General features: G+C 45.1%; 3 protein-coding genes and 1 pseudogene across 5 annotated transcripts; all 4 read right to left on the bottom strand.

Moving 5' to 3' along the window:
* Window positions 1-1166: 1166 nt before the first annotated feature.
* LOC120645207 lies at window positions 1167-2846 on the bottom strand (annotated as a pseudogene).
* Window positions 2847-3118: 272 nt separating this feature from the next.
* On the bottom strand, window positions 3119-7720 carry LOC120645206 (cysteine-rich receptor-like protein kinase 25). 3 transcript variants are annotated; one of them, XM_039921983.1, is made up of 11 exons: window positions 7029-7720; window positions 6236-6936; window positions 5677-6136; window positions 5434-5492; window positions 5047-5129; window positions 4835-4915; window positions 4620-4717; window positions 4236-4446; window positions 3920-4157; window positions 3683-3848; window positions 3119-3587 (listed from the first exon to the last, which is right to left on the bottom strand). In XM_039921983.1, exons 3-11 carry the CDS (start codon window positions 6127-6129, stop codon window positions 3372-3374), a joined length of 1605 nt encoding a protein of 534 aa, XP_039777917.1. In that variant the 5' UTR covers window positions 6130-6136; window positions 6236-6936; window positions 7029-7720; the 3' UTR covers window positions 3119-3371. The 3 variants fall into 3 exon arrangements, with proteins under 3 accessions (XP_039777917.1, XP_039777915.1, XP_039777916.1); XM_039921981.1 differs by having other exon boundaries at window positions 5677-6140; window positions 7029-7719; XM_039921982.1 differs by having other exon boundaries at window positions 5677-6140; window positions 6236-6886; window positions 7029-7719.
* Window positions 7721-11069: 3349 nt separating this feature from the next.
* Window positions 11070-15351, bottom strand: LOC120645205 (putative cysteine-rich receptor-like protein kinase 39). The gene is made up of 7 exons (XM_039921979.1): window positions 15280-15351; window positions 14228-14289; window positions 13216-13310; window positions 12601-12862; window positions 12310-12523; window positions 12040-12181; window positions 11070-11539 (listed from the first exon to the last, which is right to left on the bottom strand). The coding sequence occupies exons 2-7, from the start codon at window positions 14232-14234 to the stop codon at window positions 11303-11305; spliced, it is 957 nt and encodes a 318-aa protein (XP_039777913.1). The 5' UTR covers window positions 14235-14289; window positions 15280-15351; the 3' UTR covers window positions 11070-11302.
* Window positions 15352-15698: 347 nt separating this feature from the next.
* On the bottom strand, window positions 15699-17124 carry LOC120645958. Its single transcript, XM_039922658.1, has 2 exons — window positions 16574-17124; window positions 15699-16486 (listed from the first exon to the last, which is right to left on the bottom strand). Exon 2 carries the CDS (start codon window positions 16449-16451, stop codon window positions 15699-15701), a length of 753 nt encoding a protein of 250 aa, XP_039778592.1. The 5' UTR covers window positions 16452-16486; window positions 16574-17124.
* Window positions 17125-17823: the final 699 nt, after the last annotated feature.

Raw genomic sequence — 17823 nt, 5'->3', positions numbered from 1 at the left:
CCGCCCGCGGGTGCCCCCGCCGGCCGTGGCCGGGCCGCCGCCTCCCGTGGGCGCCCTCGCCGCCCATGGCCGCGTCGCCGTTCGGGGCCGCGCCGTCCGGGGCCGCGCCACCGTTCAGGGCCCTCGTCGCTCCGGCCACCACTCGGGGCTGCGCCGCTGCAACTGTCGGCAGAGATGGAGGGAGGGAAGGAGAGAGAGTGAGGGGTGGCAGAGAAATGAGAAGGGTGGGAGAGAAATAAGAGGGGGCTGATCCGGTGGGGGGGGGAGGGAACCAATAGGAGAGCCCCATTTGAAGGGATGAATTGATGACATGGCATCTTTGCCGTGTGCCCAATTCCAGCCCACGGCAAAGTTCTATTTTTCCAAAATTGTTTGAAATGTATTTATTTAATTAAATATAGCAAATAAATAAAAAAATCCAAATTTTAACATGGAGTACCACATGTTGTATGTGAAGAGTAGAAAAATTTTCGATGTCGAACTCAAATTCGACCGTCACTTTTACTCCAAACTTAATTGCATCATTCTCAAATCTCCGAGTCTTCTCCAGAGATGTTTTCATTTGTAAGCATCGTACGTGAAAAAATTACGAAACCTACTCAATTTTTTACCACTGCCTCCACATATGATATAACGAGGTATTGACAAATATCATAATTTTCAGACTTCATTTACTTTTTTAAAATTTTAAAATAATTCGAACACACGTTCGTGACCGTGTTTTCTAGACAAGATGTTGAGAATTTCTTTTCATTTCACGTGTAAGGCCTCAAACTGAGCTAAATAACATGAATATTATTTTTTCACTCATTTTATTCTATTATTTGAATAACTTGCAGTTAAAATATGACTTGATTCAAAAAATTGCTCGAAATGCAATTAATTAGTGATATATAGCAAAAAAAATTTAAAAATGTACCCAATTTTAACTTGGGGTACTACATGTTGTATGTGGTGGGTAGAAAAAGTTTCGAGGTAAGAAGAGAAAAAAAAATATTACTTTGCCGTGTGCCGAAAATAACACACGGCAAACTATTTACTTTGCCGTGTGCAAAAAAAGCACACGACAAAGTTTTTGCCGTGTGTTTTCACCGTGGCACACGGCAAAGTGGCTCTTTGCCGTGTGCCCGATAAAAAGCACACGGCAAACAGAGAGACACAGCATTCTAGCAATTTCTGATAGGGAGGTCGGTCTCAAAGGCTTTCACAAGGTTCCCCATGAAGGTTCGCGTCGCCACGGTCAAGTTCACCACCTTATCCCTATAGTCCTTGAACCTCCTGGCGACCGCGACGTCGTCGGCGCCGTCGTCCTCGGAGCAGAAGACCTCCTTCCTGTCCAACTCGGCCAGCCTGTGCAGCCGCTCCAGCGCCTCGTTGACCTCGCCCTGCAGGTAGTCGAAGAGCTCCCTCTTCTTCCCGTCGCGCGCCGGGTCCAGGTAGTACCCGTACGCGTGAGACCACCGCAGCACCCGCCGGCCTGCGGCGATCTGCTCGTACGCCTCGACCATGAAGTCGAGCTCCGTCACGGCGGTGAGCCCGACCGCGGCGGCCATACCCTGGAGCACCGACGGCCGCTCCAGCTCGTCCATGTCCTGGCGCACCTTCTCCAGCGACCGGAGGTTGCCCGCCCAGCGCTCGTAGTGGAACAGGTACCTGTCCAGCGACGCCTTGGCCTGCCGCGCCGTCGCCTCCTCCTCGGTCTCCGCCTCGCCGTCCCCGCCGGCTTGAAGCAGAGCCAGCAGAAGTGGTGGCCGCAGGGCGGCGGGCACGACATGTGGTTGCAGCCCTGGTTCTTCTCGATGGCGCGGCGGCACTTGGGGCAGTGCTTGGTGTTGGCCAGCACCCAGTTGGCCGTCTCCGAGTCGGACTTGTTCTTGGCCAGCCACGCGCGCACCGTGGCGCACGACACCGGCCGGTGCGCCTCCTCGCCGCAGCGCCAGCAGAAGCCGTGCCGGCAGCGGCAGAGCACGTCGGCGGCGTCGTCGCCGGCGCAGCCGAGGAACTCGACAGCGTGGGCGCACACGGGGCCGGGGCACCACTTGATCCGCCCGCCGCTCTCCTCCACGTACGACCGGAGCACGAACCGCGCGTAGCGCTCCCCGTCGCCGCCGGCGACAGCGTCGACGAGGTCGCGGACGACGGGCGCCGAGCAGCCGGGGTCCGGGCACCGCAGCGACAGGCACCGCGGGCCGTCCTCCACCGCCGCGCGGACGTACCCGCGCCAGCACTCGTCGCAGTAGAAGTGGGAGGAGCACGCCGCCGACCTCGTCCGCCCGGCGGGGAACGTGTCGAAGCATATGGCGCAGGCGAGCGGCGCGGCGCCGAGCGCCGTGGCGACCGGCGGGACGCCGCCGTCGGCCCGCAGGCCGGCGGCCTCCCGGACGCGGCGCTCGTCGGAGAACCACGCGTCCTGGAGGGTCGACGCTACCCACCTGTAGCGCCGCAGGAGGAAGGCCGCGAACGCCGGCGGGATCGAGAGGACCTCGGCGACCTTGGCCGTGTCGTCCGCCTGCCGCCTCAGCACTTCTTCGTCCGTCAGAACAAGGTACGGTGCGGCGGCTTCGACGACGACCTTGGTGTCCTCGGCGTCACTGATGTCGCCGTATTCGCTGCCGCCGTCGTCTTCGTATTCGTAGTCGTACACGTCGTCCTCGTAGTCGCTGCAACAGTCGCCGCCGGATGCCATGCCGCGCCGGCGGCTGCTCGTCCTCGACGAGGGTTTCGAGTAGGGTGCTGCAGATTAGATGGCAAATCAATCTAATTACAAACCGAAAAAGGATCTTCCTAACGAACTTATGCTTTGTAAACGGGGCTCGGACTCGTTTTCTGTTTAGCTAACTTCAAATCGCACGGCCCGGCCCAACCGCTCTGTCGCTTTTCCTGTCAGCAAGAATCACGACAGATCCGAATTGAGAACAATATCTGCTGTTGCTTCAGATGGAGCCCCTGCTCAGGGTCTGAATCAGAGGTCTGAATGTTTCTGTTCAAAATCAGCCTCTCGCAGCGGCCAATTCTGACGCATTGCCTCTTTGAAACTGTCAAAATTTACTAACAAAAAAGCAGCACATTGCGAATATGATTGCCCTGTTTTTATTGAAAAACAGACTTAACACGTTCATTTCGTAGAGCATATCTTGAGAGTTCTTTTCTTTTTCTAATGTGAAGCAACGCCACATAATACAGAACAATACCAAACGAAGCCAAAATTCACATCAAAATGTTTTTTTTGGAGATAATATAGTCATCATGGCTCTGTAGCATCTGCCATAGGAGAATACATGCATCCCAACATTATATTTCACTTTGGCTAGGTTTTGAGCTCAGTTTGTGAGTCTCCAGCTTGAGCTTAACCAGCATATGAAATCTCTCTTTCAGTAGTAAGCAGGTCGATTGGGTTGTTTCTGGATGTTGTTATCAGAGCTCAGCATTAGAAGAACATCCGACATGCTCGGTCGCTCCTCTGGGTCCTCCTGAACACACAACAATGCTATCTGAACGCATCTAATTATCTCGGCATTTTGTGGCTCTCCATGCAGCATTGGATCAATGAACTCCAGGAGCCCTCCTGCTACGCACAAGTCCCACGCCTGAAAGAAGCTACTCCTGATGAGATGATGATGGACTAAGAATGATAGGTGTCGTTTGATGTGAACTTGCCCTATACTCGAAAAGGGCCACTTACCCACTTATTAAGAGGCCCATAGTCACGTGATTCAGCTGATAGTGCTAGTGGAGGTGGAGGGAACCTCTTCCTGCTAATGATCTGAAGAAGAGTGACTCCAAAGCTGTACACATCAGACTTTATGGATAAACAGCCTCGTCCAATATATTCAGGTGCAATGAACCCACTGAAAAAAAAAGATCACAAATTGGGTCAGAAGTAGCAAAGGTTGTGACATAATGTAACATGTAATTTTACCGTGAGCCTGTTATAAGGCCAGTGCAGTCCTCATCTGCACCTGGCTTTAGTGCTTTAGATGTCCCAAAGTCGCAAATCTTAGGGTTGAATTCAGAGTCCAAGAGTATGTTGCCTGGCTTTAAATCCCCATGAATAATGCATGGCTCGCATTGTTGGTGCAGATATTTAGCTCCCTGAGCTATCCCTTTGATTATTTGATGGCGCTTAGGCCACTCCAGTGCCTCCCTTGATCTCTCACCTGTAATAAATCACGCACTACATGAGAATTGTATGTTTTGGTCTCAAGCTTCAATATATAAAGATAGTCGAAACATGCCATATATGAAGGAATCCAAGCTTCCGTTTGGCATATACTCGAATACCAAGATTCTCTCCCTCTTTTGGATACAATACCCTAGAAGCTTAACTATATTTGTATGCTGAAGCTTCGGAATTAGCTCAATTTCATTTTTAAAATGTTCAAATGGAATTTTCCCTTCATATGATGCTCTTTTGACTGCGATCTCAACTCCTGATTTTAGTTGGCCCTGAAAAGTGTAAACGCCAAGTACAAATAATGATGCAACTTTATTAGAAAAAAGGATGGAAAAGCTGGACAGAAACTAATGTTGAAATTTTATCTGTGCTCTAGAGAAAAGCTCAGGGCTCCTTTTTGGGAACACGAAAGGTGATGAAAAGTAAAGCAGGTGTAAAGCACTACCTTGTAAACATAGCTAGAGCCACCGAATCCGATGTTATTGTGCAGTGAGAAGTGATTTGTCACTTGCGCCAACTGAGAGAAACTAAACTTTGTAAGACCTGTTGTTTACAGGGACGTGGACCATTGATACATTGATTTAATTAGTACTTTTTTTGGCACAGAAATATAAGTTAGTATGGAGTGCAGGATGCCAAAGTTTAGTGTATAGCTCATACCTGTTCTTCTGTAGCAAATGCTGGGACACCAACAGCAGCACCTGGATATTTGGTTCTTTATTGAAAATTCTTCAATGGTATCTTGAAGGCAAGCAGAAAACGTAAGTCTAGTGTGGTAAATGTACAAAAAGCTGGAAAACTAATAATAAATAAGAATAAGATTGTATATTTAAGACCCTGATATGCTGTATGTATGCGTAAAAGAGAAGTACCTGCCGGCAAGTACCCTTCTACCGTAGATATTTGAGGCTCTGCTAGCAGTTGAAACTGTACTAAATCACCAATCAATGTTCCCCTAGCATCGATAGGCATGGTCAATTAAAAAACACAGTGAGAATAGTTCTAATACAATGAGAACAAAAATTTCTAATGAGACGAGTATGTTTTAGTTTTGAGGCTTCGAAAATGATCTTTGCATTGAACACAGTGAATCAAAGTTCCATAAGTTCCACACTAAGTGAGGGGATGAGACAGTGGTTTTCAATTGTTAACAATTAGGTTTCAAGAAAAATTCCAAATTTTTCTTATGCTTATAAAATGAATATGAAATGAACTCTATGAATTCTGAAGTAAAAAAAATAGCTGTTGCAACATTGCACCTGTCATTGTTGTTCAAGTGACTAGAAGATGACCCCGCAGGAGGTATATGAGCACCATCCTATAACAACAAAACTGGGATGATAAACAAGCTCTTGTCGTTAATACAGTACTAGTGAGAATGAACAATGATAAGTCACGGACAGTTTAATTTTCCCATTTTTTTCATTTTAACCATAAAACAGTGCTACATCAAACTACTTGACAAATGGAGGTGAAATTATTGTAGTGATTGTACATTTTACCTGCTTGATGGTATTTCTGTTCCCATGCAAGTACCGTGCGACAATAACTGTGAATGCAGTGAACAGGATGTCCACTTTGACATTGGTCAGATGCTGATTCCAGGCATCCATATCATTCAGCACCGATTGTAACTCATCAGCAATATCAGAACCCCAGCAGAATTTGTATGTGTAGCTGCTATGCTGACAGTCTATGATGAGCCTGTATGCTCTGCCAAGGGTGGCCTTAAGTCCCTGTGTCGGCTTCCACATCTCTGGGTGCTCAAAAAATCTTGAGACTTGCTGTAACTCTTGCAGCCGATCCCTGATCATAGAAGCACGGTCAGATATCTGTCTGCACGCCTCCTCATTCCGGCAGACTGTCCGTGCAGCCTTCTCGATCATGCTGATCAGCCCAAATAAGTCCACCCCGAGCAGTTGTGTTATGTTGGCAGCCTGCCCCAACAGCTCCATCTCTTACCTTACTGACAGAACATGAGATGTATATCATCAGAACTACTACATATGAGCATTAAGGAAGAAAAAACAGGCATACATCAACTCAAGTAAGATATCAAACCTTTTCCTCCTCTTATGGGCTGTCCTTAGCTTTACTTTGATGATCCTTCAATCTACTCAGACAATCTGTATAACTAATGCATGTTCTATTATGAGAAGTTGAACATTCATAATAAAGCCTGACCGTGGTGACCATCTACTCCAGTTCACAATTTTAAAAACAAAGACTTGCTGCTGGTGGTGGTCTCCAGAGCCAGCCCACCGGAAACATTTAAACCATTAGGTATTTCATTTCCTGGCGTGTTCCATTTCTGATGAGTTGGACATTGATATCTCAACTGCCACTACGTAAAATGATAAAGACATCGCTGGTTCCCAGCAGCATCAGTTGGACAATTGATTCGATCTTTGATTCTGGAGTATTGATTATTCACACGGAAGGTGACATGCCATAAAAAAGTGGATTAACAATGGAGCCCATTTTTTTTGGTTCTCATGTTAAGAAACCACAGATCAGGTAGCTTCGGTCGCGTACAAGAAAATGCATCCATCATTTTCAATCGAGTAACCATCATGTCTGAATGCAAGAATGTCAACACGCATAGTGTTCTGATTAGAATATAAGAATGATGTGAATTTGGAAGCTCAGCTTTCATATGACAGCTGAACAATATTTGCAACCGTCTGCATTTATCCTTAGCTCAGTGATCATCTAGGACCCAAGGAAATGATGCGACAATGAAATGATGCAGAAATTTACACCTGCAGAAGCTCCTCAATCAGATGGAGATATGCATAATTCAAAAGCAAAGACTGGATACAAACAAAAGCAGAGATAGTGCATACAAATTCACCTCAAACAGAGCAACGAAAACTGGTGCAGCATCAGAAATGCCCCAAAATAGCCTGGGGAATCTGGTGCGTGAATCACCGTCCTCTGATCATGATAATCACGGACATGCTTTCCTCTAGACTGTGCACTTGGGACTGGAATTGATGCAAGTCCGCACCTCGGCATGGCAAATTGGGAATGCACGATCCTTGTCAGTTCAGAATCTCAATGAGAGGCAATGGCCTACTCGACTACATCCTCCAATTTGAGCATGGTGCCTGGAAAGGAGTGGAGGACTTGAGAGGCATTCCCGCGAACACCTTGCGGCCGCCTAAGAAGTGCGAGAGCATCAAACGTGAGGCCGCCTCGTGGGTACAACAATAGCGGGCTCCCCCATCACTGATGGCAAACACGGCAGATCCCTCGGCAGCATCTCTCCCATCGATCACAAATCATCGAGCCTTGCCCCTGCACAGAGCACAGTGGCAACAGTTTTGTTCAGATCAGACGAGATGCAGCTCCGGTCTGACGGAGCAAGAATCCATCCGTTCCTCTCTTGAACAGAACGGAAATCAAGGAGAGGTTGTCGACGCTAGGTCTTGAGCGATGGAATGGTGGGTGGGATGGGGATATGAGCTCCCGGCGGACGGACGGGGGGCGGCATCGGCGGCGGACGAACAGGAGGAGCAGACCCTGCCCACAGGGTTCTATATGCAAAGTACAGGGTTCTAATTATAAATATTTAGATCGCGATTAGGCTTGATTAGTTCGCGAAATTTTTTGAATTTTGGTACCGTAGTATTTTTATTGTTATTTGACCATTAATATCTAATTATGGACTAATTAGATTTAAAAAATTTGTCTCGTCATTTAATACTCCATGCACATGTCCAAAGATTTGATGTGATGGGTACCGTAGGAAAATTTTTGGAAACTATATTGGGAGAAGTGAACCGGTTGCATTGGCAAGCTAAAGGATTCACCTTTTGTGATGATTTTTTAAGGGTTTTTTTATTCCTGCCATTATAATTTTGCGACTTTGGAAGAATGCCATTACTATTCATTTTATTGGAAACTTGTATTATAATTCTTCATTTCTTTGAACCGTGTCATTTTATACGTCTTTGATGCCCTTAGACTCACACGCAGACCTGTGTATTTTCGTATGGCCCAAAATACCCCTGCTGCTTCTCTCCCTTCCACTCACTGACGTGTGGGGCCCACACGTCAGCTTTTTCTTCAACCTCCTTCCTCCTCTCCACCACGCGCTGCCTCACGGAGCTCCATCCTCGCCTCCAACCGCGGCACGCCTCATGGAGCTCGACGTCGGGCCCCTCGTCACGGCCGGGACAGCGATGCAGCTCACCACCGCCTCCAGCCTGCTCCGCGTCGACCAGAGCATCCGCGCGGACCGCGAGCTCGCGGCTGCCGTGCGCAAGGTGCACGCCAAGGCCATCGCGCTCGGAGAGGCCGCCGCACACGTCCTGCTGGGGCGTACGGGCCCGTCGGCGCGCTGAGCGACGCGCTCTTCGTCCTCCAGCTCCTCTTCGCCACCACTGTCGTCGTCCTCCTCCGCTTGGATCTGGCGAGGGAGCGGAGGGCCGGCGGCGCCGGGATCCGGCCGCCAGGATCCGTCGGCGTTGCAGAGAGGCCGACCGCCGCCACAGCTCCTAGCCCCGACCGCCGCTGCCGCAGCTTGCCCCGCCCGCCGCCGCCCGCAACGCAGGGGAGGCGGTGGGGCTGCGGGAGGAGGGGAGGGCGCGGCGGTGGCGGCGGCGGGCCCGCGCGAGGGCGCGGCGGGGGAAGGGGCCCTCCCGGCGGGGAGTAGGCCGACGGCGGCAGGTGGGGCGGAGGTGGGCAGCGCGTGGTGGAGAGGAGGAGGTTGAAGAAGAAGCTGACGTGTGGGCCCCACACGTCAGTGAGTGGAAGGGAGAGAAGCAGCAGGGGTATTTTGGGCCATACGAAAATACGCAGGTCTGCGTGTGGGTCCAAGGGCATCAAAGACGTATAAAATGTCACGGTTCAACGAAGTGAAGAATTGTAATGGCAAATTTCCAATAACATGAATAGTAATGGCATTCTTCCAAAGTCGCAAAATTGTAATGGCAGGAATTAAAAAAACATTTTTTAATGTGTGGCTGCAAGAGCCAAAATTTGGCACTCCTTACCAGAAGCTATTTGTTTCTTGTTATATCACGCAAGGCAGAAGACGTTGACTGATACTCATCATGTAGCTACCTACCGCACCTCTCTGTTTTTTTTTCCTTTCGTTTTTTGAAAAGCTAGTAAAATTCTGAAGAACATGATAGGAAAGCAAGGCTGACAGTTACTATAGCTGATTGAAATTTTTAAATATGTTAGATATAGTGATTGTAACTTTTATGGAACACTTCAGGCATCGTTTTCCTGAAATTTAACAGTTCTGAACTGCGTTTCATGTCTTTTAGAAGCTTCAAAAATTCTCTAGAGTCTAAGTCGTGACCGATTGAACTTTGAAACTTGGTATTTCGCCATGTAGGGTACATTGGAAAATAATACACCTGGAACTGGTTTCATTATTTTTCAGAAGGTGCAGTTGTTCCATTTTCAAGAAAGAGACGATGTTATATTACAAATACATGAACAATTGGATGAAATTGAAAAAATAAACTGATCTATAGAGGGTAATGTTGCTATTTGTCCTATTGTTGACCAAATTGAGCAACATGAAGTAATACCTCGATCAGAGATAGTGCAAAAGCGAAGACTGACAAAAAGCAGAGATAGCACATGTATAGGATAATAGGAATTTACCTCAAAACAGAGCAAGGGAACCGGGTGCAGCATCAGAAAATAACCCAGAATGGCGTAGAGAAATCTGTCGCATGAATCGCCGTCTCCTCTGACAATCACGGACAAGGCTCTTGGGCAGCAGCCCCTGCTCTGCTTCTCCTATGACGGCTGCGGCAGCGTCCACGGCCGGCTCTTCCCCTCTCCGGCTCCGCTCTGCTCTGCTCTGCCTGTCAACAAGAGTCGGGGCAAATCGAAATCGAAAACAATGTCTGCAACCTTCTCGATTTCTGTTGCTTAGAACGGCGCGTAGATTGCACACTAGCTCGCCTGAACTGAAGAAGCCAGCCAGGGCCCGGGGGGAAGACCTGAACGAACTCCTTCCTGGCTCGCCAAGCCAAGCAGAGTCCTCGGCCGGTGGCGCACCATTTTCGGGGCGGAAATCAAAGCTGTGAGCAATCCCGAGGACGCGCCGCAGGTGGCGCTCTCGACGGCGGCCAAGCTCTCCACTCGCGCTGCTTCGCCGGAGCCGGCGGAGCATCGCGCCGCGGCCTCTGACTCTGACGAGACAGAACGTGCTGCGCGCCTTCGTCCTGCTTCCGCGATTCAGTCAATCTGGGCCGCGCACGTCGCATCGAACGGTCAGAATGCACCCAGGACGGTATCCGAAACACCGTCCACGCCCGGGGCCGCGACGAACGCCGCGTCCGCCTCGCGCAGCGGCTCGCCGGAGCGCCGCCGAGCTCCGGCCGTCTCTCCCTCTCCTCTCAGCCGCCCCAGCTAGCACCACACACGCGATTCTGCCTCAGCTTGCCCGGTAGCTCGATCGCCCGCTGCAACTCTGTATGCAGCTGCCGCACCTTGCCAATGCATCTGCATCCGTGTGATGGCCAGCGGCGGCGCCGGCGGAGAAGAACTAGCAAGGAGGGCATGGCACGAATGCCCGGCGGTGCCCAATGCAATGGCCGGAGGCTTCTACTTCCTCCAGCCGGAGTTCCAACGACGCGTCAGCTAGCAGTGAAATTTTGTCAAAAAAAAAAAAAAACTAGCAGTGAAATGGAATGGCTACACCCAAGTTCCAACAAACCCTCAACTAAACCTCTGTGCCAATGAAATTATTTCCATCACCCTGACCATGTATAGTACTGGTGCTTATAGCTTTCCTATTACTACTACTATACACCAGTGACAAAAAAGGTCATTTCCTTATTACAAGTCAGGTTGTGGCTGCAAGTTCATCAGTAGATGTTGCCTAAGAGTCGAAGCACTTACTACACATTATTCACACATACACTTTGACATTTGTTTTACCACTTCTTATTATGAGCGAATCAATTGTATTTGCAACTTACGCCTTACACCGCACCCGCGCTTGCTTGCAATTTTTTGTATTCTTGTTACGAGCGAATCAATTGTATTTACAACTTCGGTCACAGTAGATTTTTGGAAAATAATTAATTGTATGAGTATGATGGATCAATTATGCTACATGCCATTTGGGCGTGTTGCTACCTCCCACTTCTGGTCTTATGGCTGGCTCCTTCTTTTGGTGTATTCCGGTTGCTTTGGGGTTGCTAATAACTGTTTCTTGCCATCAAGCATGTCGAGAACTTCCGCCATGGTAGGGCGCTTGCCCGGCTCAAATTGAGTGCACAGTAGTCCTATATCCAAGCACCTCTTTATCTCTGTTAGTTGAGATTCCTTGTACAAGGACCGGTCAAATAGATCCTCCATTTGTTGTTTACTTTCTCGCACATTCCAGGCCTGGGAAGAACATTATATTGTCCAATGTTAAACTGGGTGTCATGTTTTACATTTCATCATTTTAGTGGGCAATTCTATGAAAACTAAATATGTTTTAAGACCATACAATAAAAAGAATATATTTTGTCATTTTAGTGGGTAATTCTATGAAAACTAAATATGTTTTAAAATCATACAATAAAAAAATATTATTTTGTCATTTTAGTGGGTAATTCTATTAAAACTAAATATGTTTTAAATCATACAATAAAATAAGGCAAAACCTAACTTGCTATAGGGCAATAATAGTACAATACCCAGTGGATCCTTGCACGCAAGTTCATGAAACCAAAATATTATTTTGTTCAATTGATTCTGTCATGTTTTACATTCATCATTTTAGTGGGTAATTCCATGAAAACTAAATATGTTATAAAACTCAGTTCATCTTAATGAGGGGCACCAAAAGAGGAAACTCATGAGAAACAGCCACAAATAAATTCATCTAAAGTTTGACTTACCCATGGAACTGAAGCATGGTGACGAGCAGGTACATCTCTGCACATACCACTAATAGTCTCAAGGAGGGTTACACCAAAGCTGTAGACATCGTACCTCATCGACAAAGTACCTTCCAAGATATATTCAGGAGGCATATAACCCCTACATGGTTAAATAAAAATGCATGGAAGATCTCAGGATATCAAAATTGAAAGGAAAGACAATGATCGGGAAGAACTTCATGCATACAAAAAACTAACTCTAATGATATTAGGAGAATGGATTCTTACACTGTGCCTGCTATGTTTTCATCTTCAACCATCGGTTGCTTCAACGTTCTAGCTATTCCAAAATCAGTTAGCTTTGGATTCATATCAGAATCCAAGAGGATGTTGGCTGGTTTCACGTTCATATGGACAATGTTTTGCTCATGTAGGTAATTTAGGCCGTGGGCTAATCCCTGAATTATCAGAAATCGGGAGGACCAATTAACAGATTGAGAACCTGTGATTAAATAGTTATTGCAAAGATTAGTTTCTTCAATTCATAATGTACAATGCTGGTCCAAGGTTGGAAGATACCATAAATAATGTCGCCCATGTTTCCGTTTGGCAAGTATTCCTCGACTAGGAAATAATGAGGTTCAAGGGATTCATGTCCCCATAAGAACTCATGGCCATATCCTAGAACTCTGATTATATACTTGTTATTCCCTAGAGCCTCCGCATCATTGCTTTGAAGCTTTGAAGCAAGATGAAGCTCAGCATTCCATCGTGCCACAAGACTTCGCGGTGGGTTTCGAAATTTCTTGATAGTAACCATCACTCCATCATGCAATTCACCCTTAAGTATTCAAATAAGATGAACGATACGTTTTTGTCAACGAAAATAAACATAGAGACGTGTTAATCTGTGCATATTTGTTTATGAACATCAGTGAATGAATATATATATATATATATATATATATACATATATACATATACATATATATATGTATATACCCATGCTACTGTACACCATAGATGTTGCAGTTTATTCTACTCCAATAGCTAAACTGAGCAGAATTACTAAACAAATTTCCAGTAGTTTAGTAATCGGCGAGCTATTATTGATCATTGTTCAGTAACTTGGTAAATTTAGTTCAGTATTTTGACAACTATTTTCGCTAGTAATAGAAGGTGGGTGCATAATACCTCATAGACAATACAGTCATTTGATCCAATCAACTTCCCATTTGAAAATTCATGTGTAGCGGCCTTTAAGTTAGACAAACTGAACTTTGTTAAGCCTGTGATAAAAGCAATACAAAACCAATGTTTTACCGATTATGCAAGAGTATGTGTCATAGTATCATCACATCTTAATACGACCTAGTAATATAAATTTGAAGGAGAGTTAAGTGGTAAATTATCGATGACCATACTCTCTCTTCCCTTTGAGATTTATTGCCCTTTTCTGTCTCAAGATATGACATTGACCAATAATAGTTCTTAAAATATTTCATTAATATGCACTAACAAATCTGTAGCTTTTACGAAAGCATATGTATAGAAACAAATCTAGCATTATAAATTTGATATATAATTATCCTCTTATTGGTTAAACATATCAAAACACAGTGTCAAGACTTAAAAGACAGAAATCGTAATATATTAAATAGAAAATAAATAAGGGAGTGTGAAACTAGCTGGCTAGCCTACCAAACCATTAATTTGTGGGCATGAGTTGCGATGGACACATATATAGAAAAGTTGCAGAGATGCAATATACCTGGTAAGCGAGAAGACACCGTGCTGCTTCTTGCTGGTGCTTCTTTTCTCTCATATTTCTCTTCAGATGTATTACTACCATTCGGCGAATGTGAATGCTTTCTAATATGATACTCTTATGTCCATCAGTTTATCAAAATCAATAAAAACATCCATGTGCATTTTGGAAAAGCTCTAAGGCAAGATGAAGTTTGAAGTATATGTGTCTGTTCAGTCCACTATGTTATTTGTTAAATTTTCTTACGCAGATAACTGCAATGAGTGACATGCGTCGAATATTTGTAGTTTTAGCAAAGTGAAAGTGATAGTGTCAAAAGTGAAATTATATTTGACTCCAAGGAATTGGAAAGTGAACCCCCTTATTGACTAAAAAAAAGAAACTAAGGTACACACATGTTGAGAGAGAGAGATTATAATTGAACTATAGATTACTAACCTAACATTGTCGCTTGAAAGAACTGATGAGATAGAAGCAGGGACCAAAACCTCACTTGTACCCTAAAATACAAAATCAATATATTGTATTATATAGATGAAGCTAAGTATCTTTTACAATGGCTAAGTTAAAATAAAAAACATGGATATCGCAGAACTACATACAGGCTGCTAAACATTTACCAAATTACAATTTGAAGAAGTTGTGTATTGTGAAGTTGTAGATTTAATCTATCCTTTTACCACACAATTACAATAAACTGTATTTCAAATTGAAAAATATTATGTATGTGCACCACAAAACTACATAGTTAATAAGTGCTCCAAAATATTGCAAAATGACTTGTAAAGTATGTAGATTTATGATACATTGATACAATAAATATGTAGTTTGAGGTACTTTGGTGCACTAAATCTTCATCTCTGTCATATAATTTCTTAATTGTGTGTTACTGTAATAGAGAGATCCATTGGATTTTTTCCTAATATATATAACTTAGTAATGTTTGGAGTTTATTAATATATCCGTTGCTTTTGCAAAATTTACTCGAACACATAAATATTTACAAAACTAGGGAAATATCTATTTATTTGGTTCATTTGCAAGGAAAAATGCACCTATAATTGATATGCTCTTAAATACAATAGTAAATTAATTAATTTCTTAGACAATTGTAACTTCATTGTGAAAAAATAAACCTAGTAAATTCGAGTCACTTGCAAAAACTAGATGTTATGCAACACAGGTCCCTCCGCTTCCTTCCCTATCTCTGCATCTCTCTCAGCATCCCAAACCCACTCACCCCCTAAGGCTAATGTTAATATATATGGTTTGTTTCTCTAAATGTACACACACCCCCGCATATATGATATATGCAAAACATCTAGATAGTGTATATCCTTAATGAGATTGATTACATGCGTGCGCACACTTATTGATCAATAAAGTTGATAAAAGAGTTCATCTTGTATTCTTTCTATCTCTTCTTAATAAATCATCATCAACAAATGTGTTACAATGTGTACAAAGATATAGTTGGTATTCAGTTGTACCTGTGTGGATGAACGATGGGGTAGATGTGTGGATGTATGAGGATGATGTAGATGCGCGGGAAGATGAGGAGTTGTTGTTGAAGGAATAAAAGGTTGAAGTGGAGGGGAAGGAGAAAATGGTGGTGGTGGTGGAGGAGGAGGAGGAGGAGGTAGTGACTGTGTAATTATTGATTGAGGATGTAGATATTTGAAAGGAGGAGGACCAATTTTTGTGGTAGGGGGATGGAGAGTAGGTGTCACCGGTGGTTGTGTGGTTGGATGAGAAGGTAGATGTTTGAGAGGAGGAGAAGTTATTTTTATGGGAGGAGGAGGTGGTGGCTGCCAAGGTGGATGAGGAGGCAAATGTTCTGAAAGAGGACATGGTGGTGGTAATGGTGGCTGGGTAGGTGGATAAGGAGGTACATGGTTTGAAAGAGGAGCTATTTTTGCAGGAGTATGTGGTGGTGATGGTGGTGGTTTTGTATGTGGATAAGAAGGTTTACGTCTGGATAAAGGAGGAGAAGTAGGTGGTGATGGCTGTTTTGTTTTCTGTTGTTGTTGTGTAGATAAATGAGGATGTAGATGTTCGGACAAAGCAGGGGTACAACTCTTGGAGGATGGGATAATTGTTGTTTAGGTGAACATGGAGGTAGATCAGAATCAGAGACATCAACAACATTAATGGAAGTAGAAGGAGCTGCATGTGCAGGCGGAGGAGAAAGTCGATCCTCGCCAACAACAATGGAGAGAGGAGGAGATGCTGGTAGATGTTCAGAGAGGGGATAAGGTTCTTCATCATCACTATCATGACTTTCTGACTCGACATAGACGACGACATTGGTTGCAAAGATGGCCACCATCATCGTCTCTGATATATCACCCCTAACTTGGCGCAGCTTCTTGGCCTGCTTCCCGGATGCACAGAACCGACACAGGATGTTCCTCGCATGGCAGGCTTTGACGACCTCGAGGGCACGGGACAGAGCATTGCCGAGGTCCTCCAGGGCTTCGCTCATGGCCTGGTGCTTCATCATCTCTGATTTCTTCAGTAGCGATAGTAGAATCTTGATTCTAAGCACACGACGCTGAATGTCAACGCATTCGTCCTTGTTCTCACGGACCATTTCCACGGCTTCCTTGATCGCGAGCACCAGTTGGATGATGTTGTCCACTATAGACAAAGGATCGGCCATCTGGGCAAGGGCAACCGTACCATACAATCTGTTGGCTACAAGATCACGCGATGTGCAAAGCTCAGGAGAACTAAGCGACATTAGTAATCCAAGTGATTAAGCAAAAGTAAGCACACACCAACCTTGATGTCTCCTTTTGTTTCTTCGGATCACCTTCACCTATTCCTCCTAGCCTTAGACCAAGCGTGGTTGGCTGTCTTCACTCATCAATTCCATCATCACCAAGCCCGCTCTCCAATGTATACGGAAACAGCAAGCCATCTATCTGAGAAAGAATCCATGGCTGGCCCAATGCCAAAAAAAATAAAAAGGGCTAAAGCCAAGCCTTGTGCTAACAAAATGGTACAGGTACGAAAACATTGCGTGAAGATTAAGCAATGCATACACTAGTATGGAATCTTAAGGTGGAGTGAGAGACTAAACTAACTAGTGATTCTTCTCACGGACACATTTCAATGGAAGACAGGATACCACTATTTAGTATAAACCTTAAAGAACAGGAGATAAGTGCCTTTCTGCTAGGATAGATATTGTTGATTGGCAACGCATCTATGCCAAAGGCTTACTGAAGCTTCTGTTCTGGGATATTTGTTGGTAGGACAGAGCAAAGATGTTTTGAGTGTGTCAGCTGTTTTATTCAGCTTTTCCATTGTCTAAACTAAAGTATTTATTCAGCTATTTTTGCGATAATATCTCAGTTGTAGCTATTTGCCTATGTATTAACACTGCGGAGAGATGGATCATGGATGTAAGGATGCAACCAAAGCTCACATTGTGAAAAAATGGTAACGGACAGGTCACAACTCACAAGGGCTTGAGCAGAAACAGAGCAGAAGACGACACTGTGCTCCATGTCCCCGGATGGTGCGAGATCGGGCCGTTAGGAACCGGCCGCCAGGCTAGTGCAGAAGTCAGGGATCGATCACCAAAAGTCTACTCAACTTCTTTTTTATGCTTTTGTTTCTTTCTTTTTTGAAAGTTAAGTCCACTCTAATTGACAACAATAACAACTAGCAGAACACGGCAAAACAACTGAGCTGATCAGGACGGCAACAATAGCAACTGAACTGAATCTTGATATTCAGTTCCACCCTTGATTATCCTCCTCCAGTAATTGCTACTAATGCTGTACAGAGTAAATGATTTATGAAAAAAATCAATTGGATGTTGAGGTGGTTTCTTCTCGACCACCACCCTGTACATCTTATACCTTCGATGGCAAAATTGCTAAACTTGAGATGTGCTTGCAGTACAAATTGCTCAATAGAATAAACACTGTATACGAGAAGGGAAAGGCCATGGTACCAACTAAAACCTAATGCTAACTGTCTGGAGCATGGAGCAAGGGGCATTCAACTCTTGCTCACTGCAT

This window comes from Panicum virgatum, chromosome 8K (assembly GCF_016808335.1).
Source record: "Panicum virgatum strain AP13 chromosome 8K, P.virgatum_v5, whole genome shotgun sequence".
Lineage (NCBI taxonomy): Eukaryota > Viridiplantae > Streptophyta > Magnoliopsida > Poales > Poaceae > Panicum > Panicum virgatum.
This window is presented reverse-complemented; position numbering and strand designations above follow the sequence as displayed.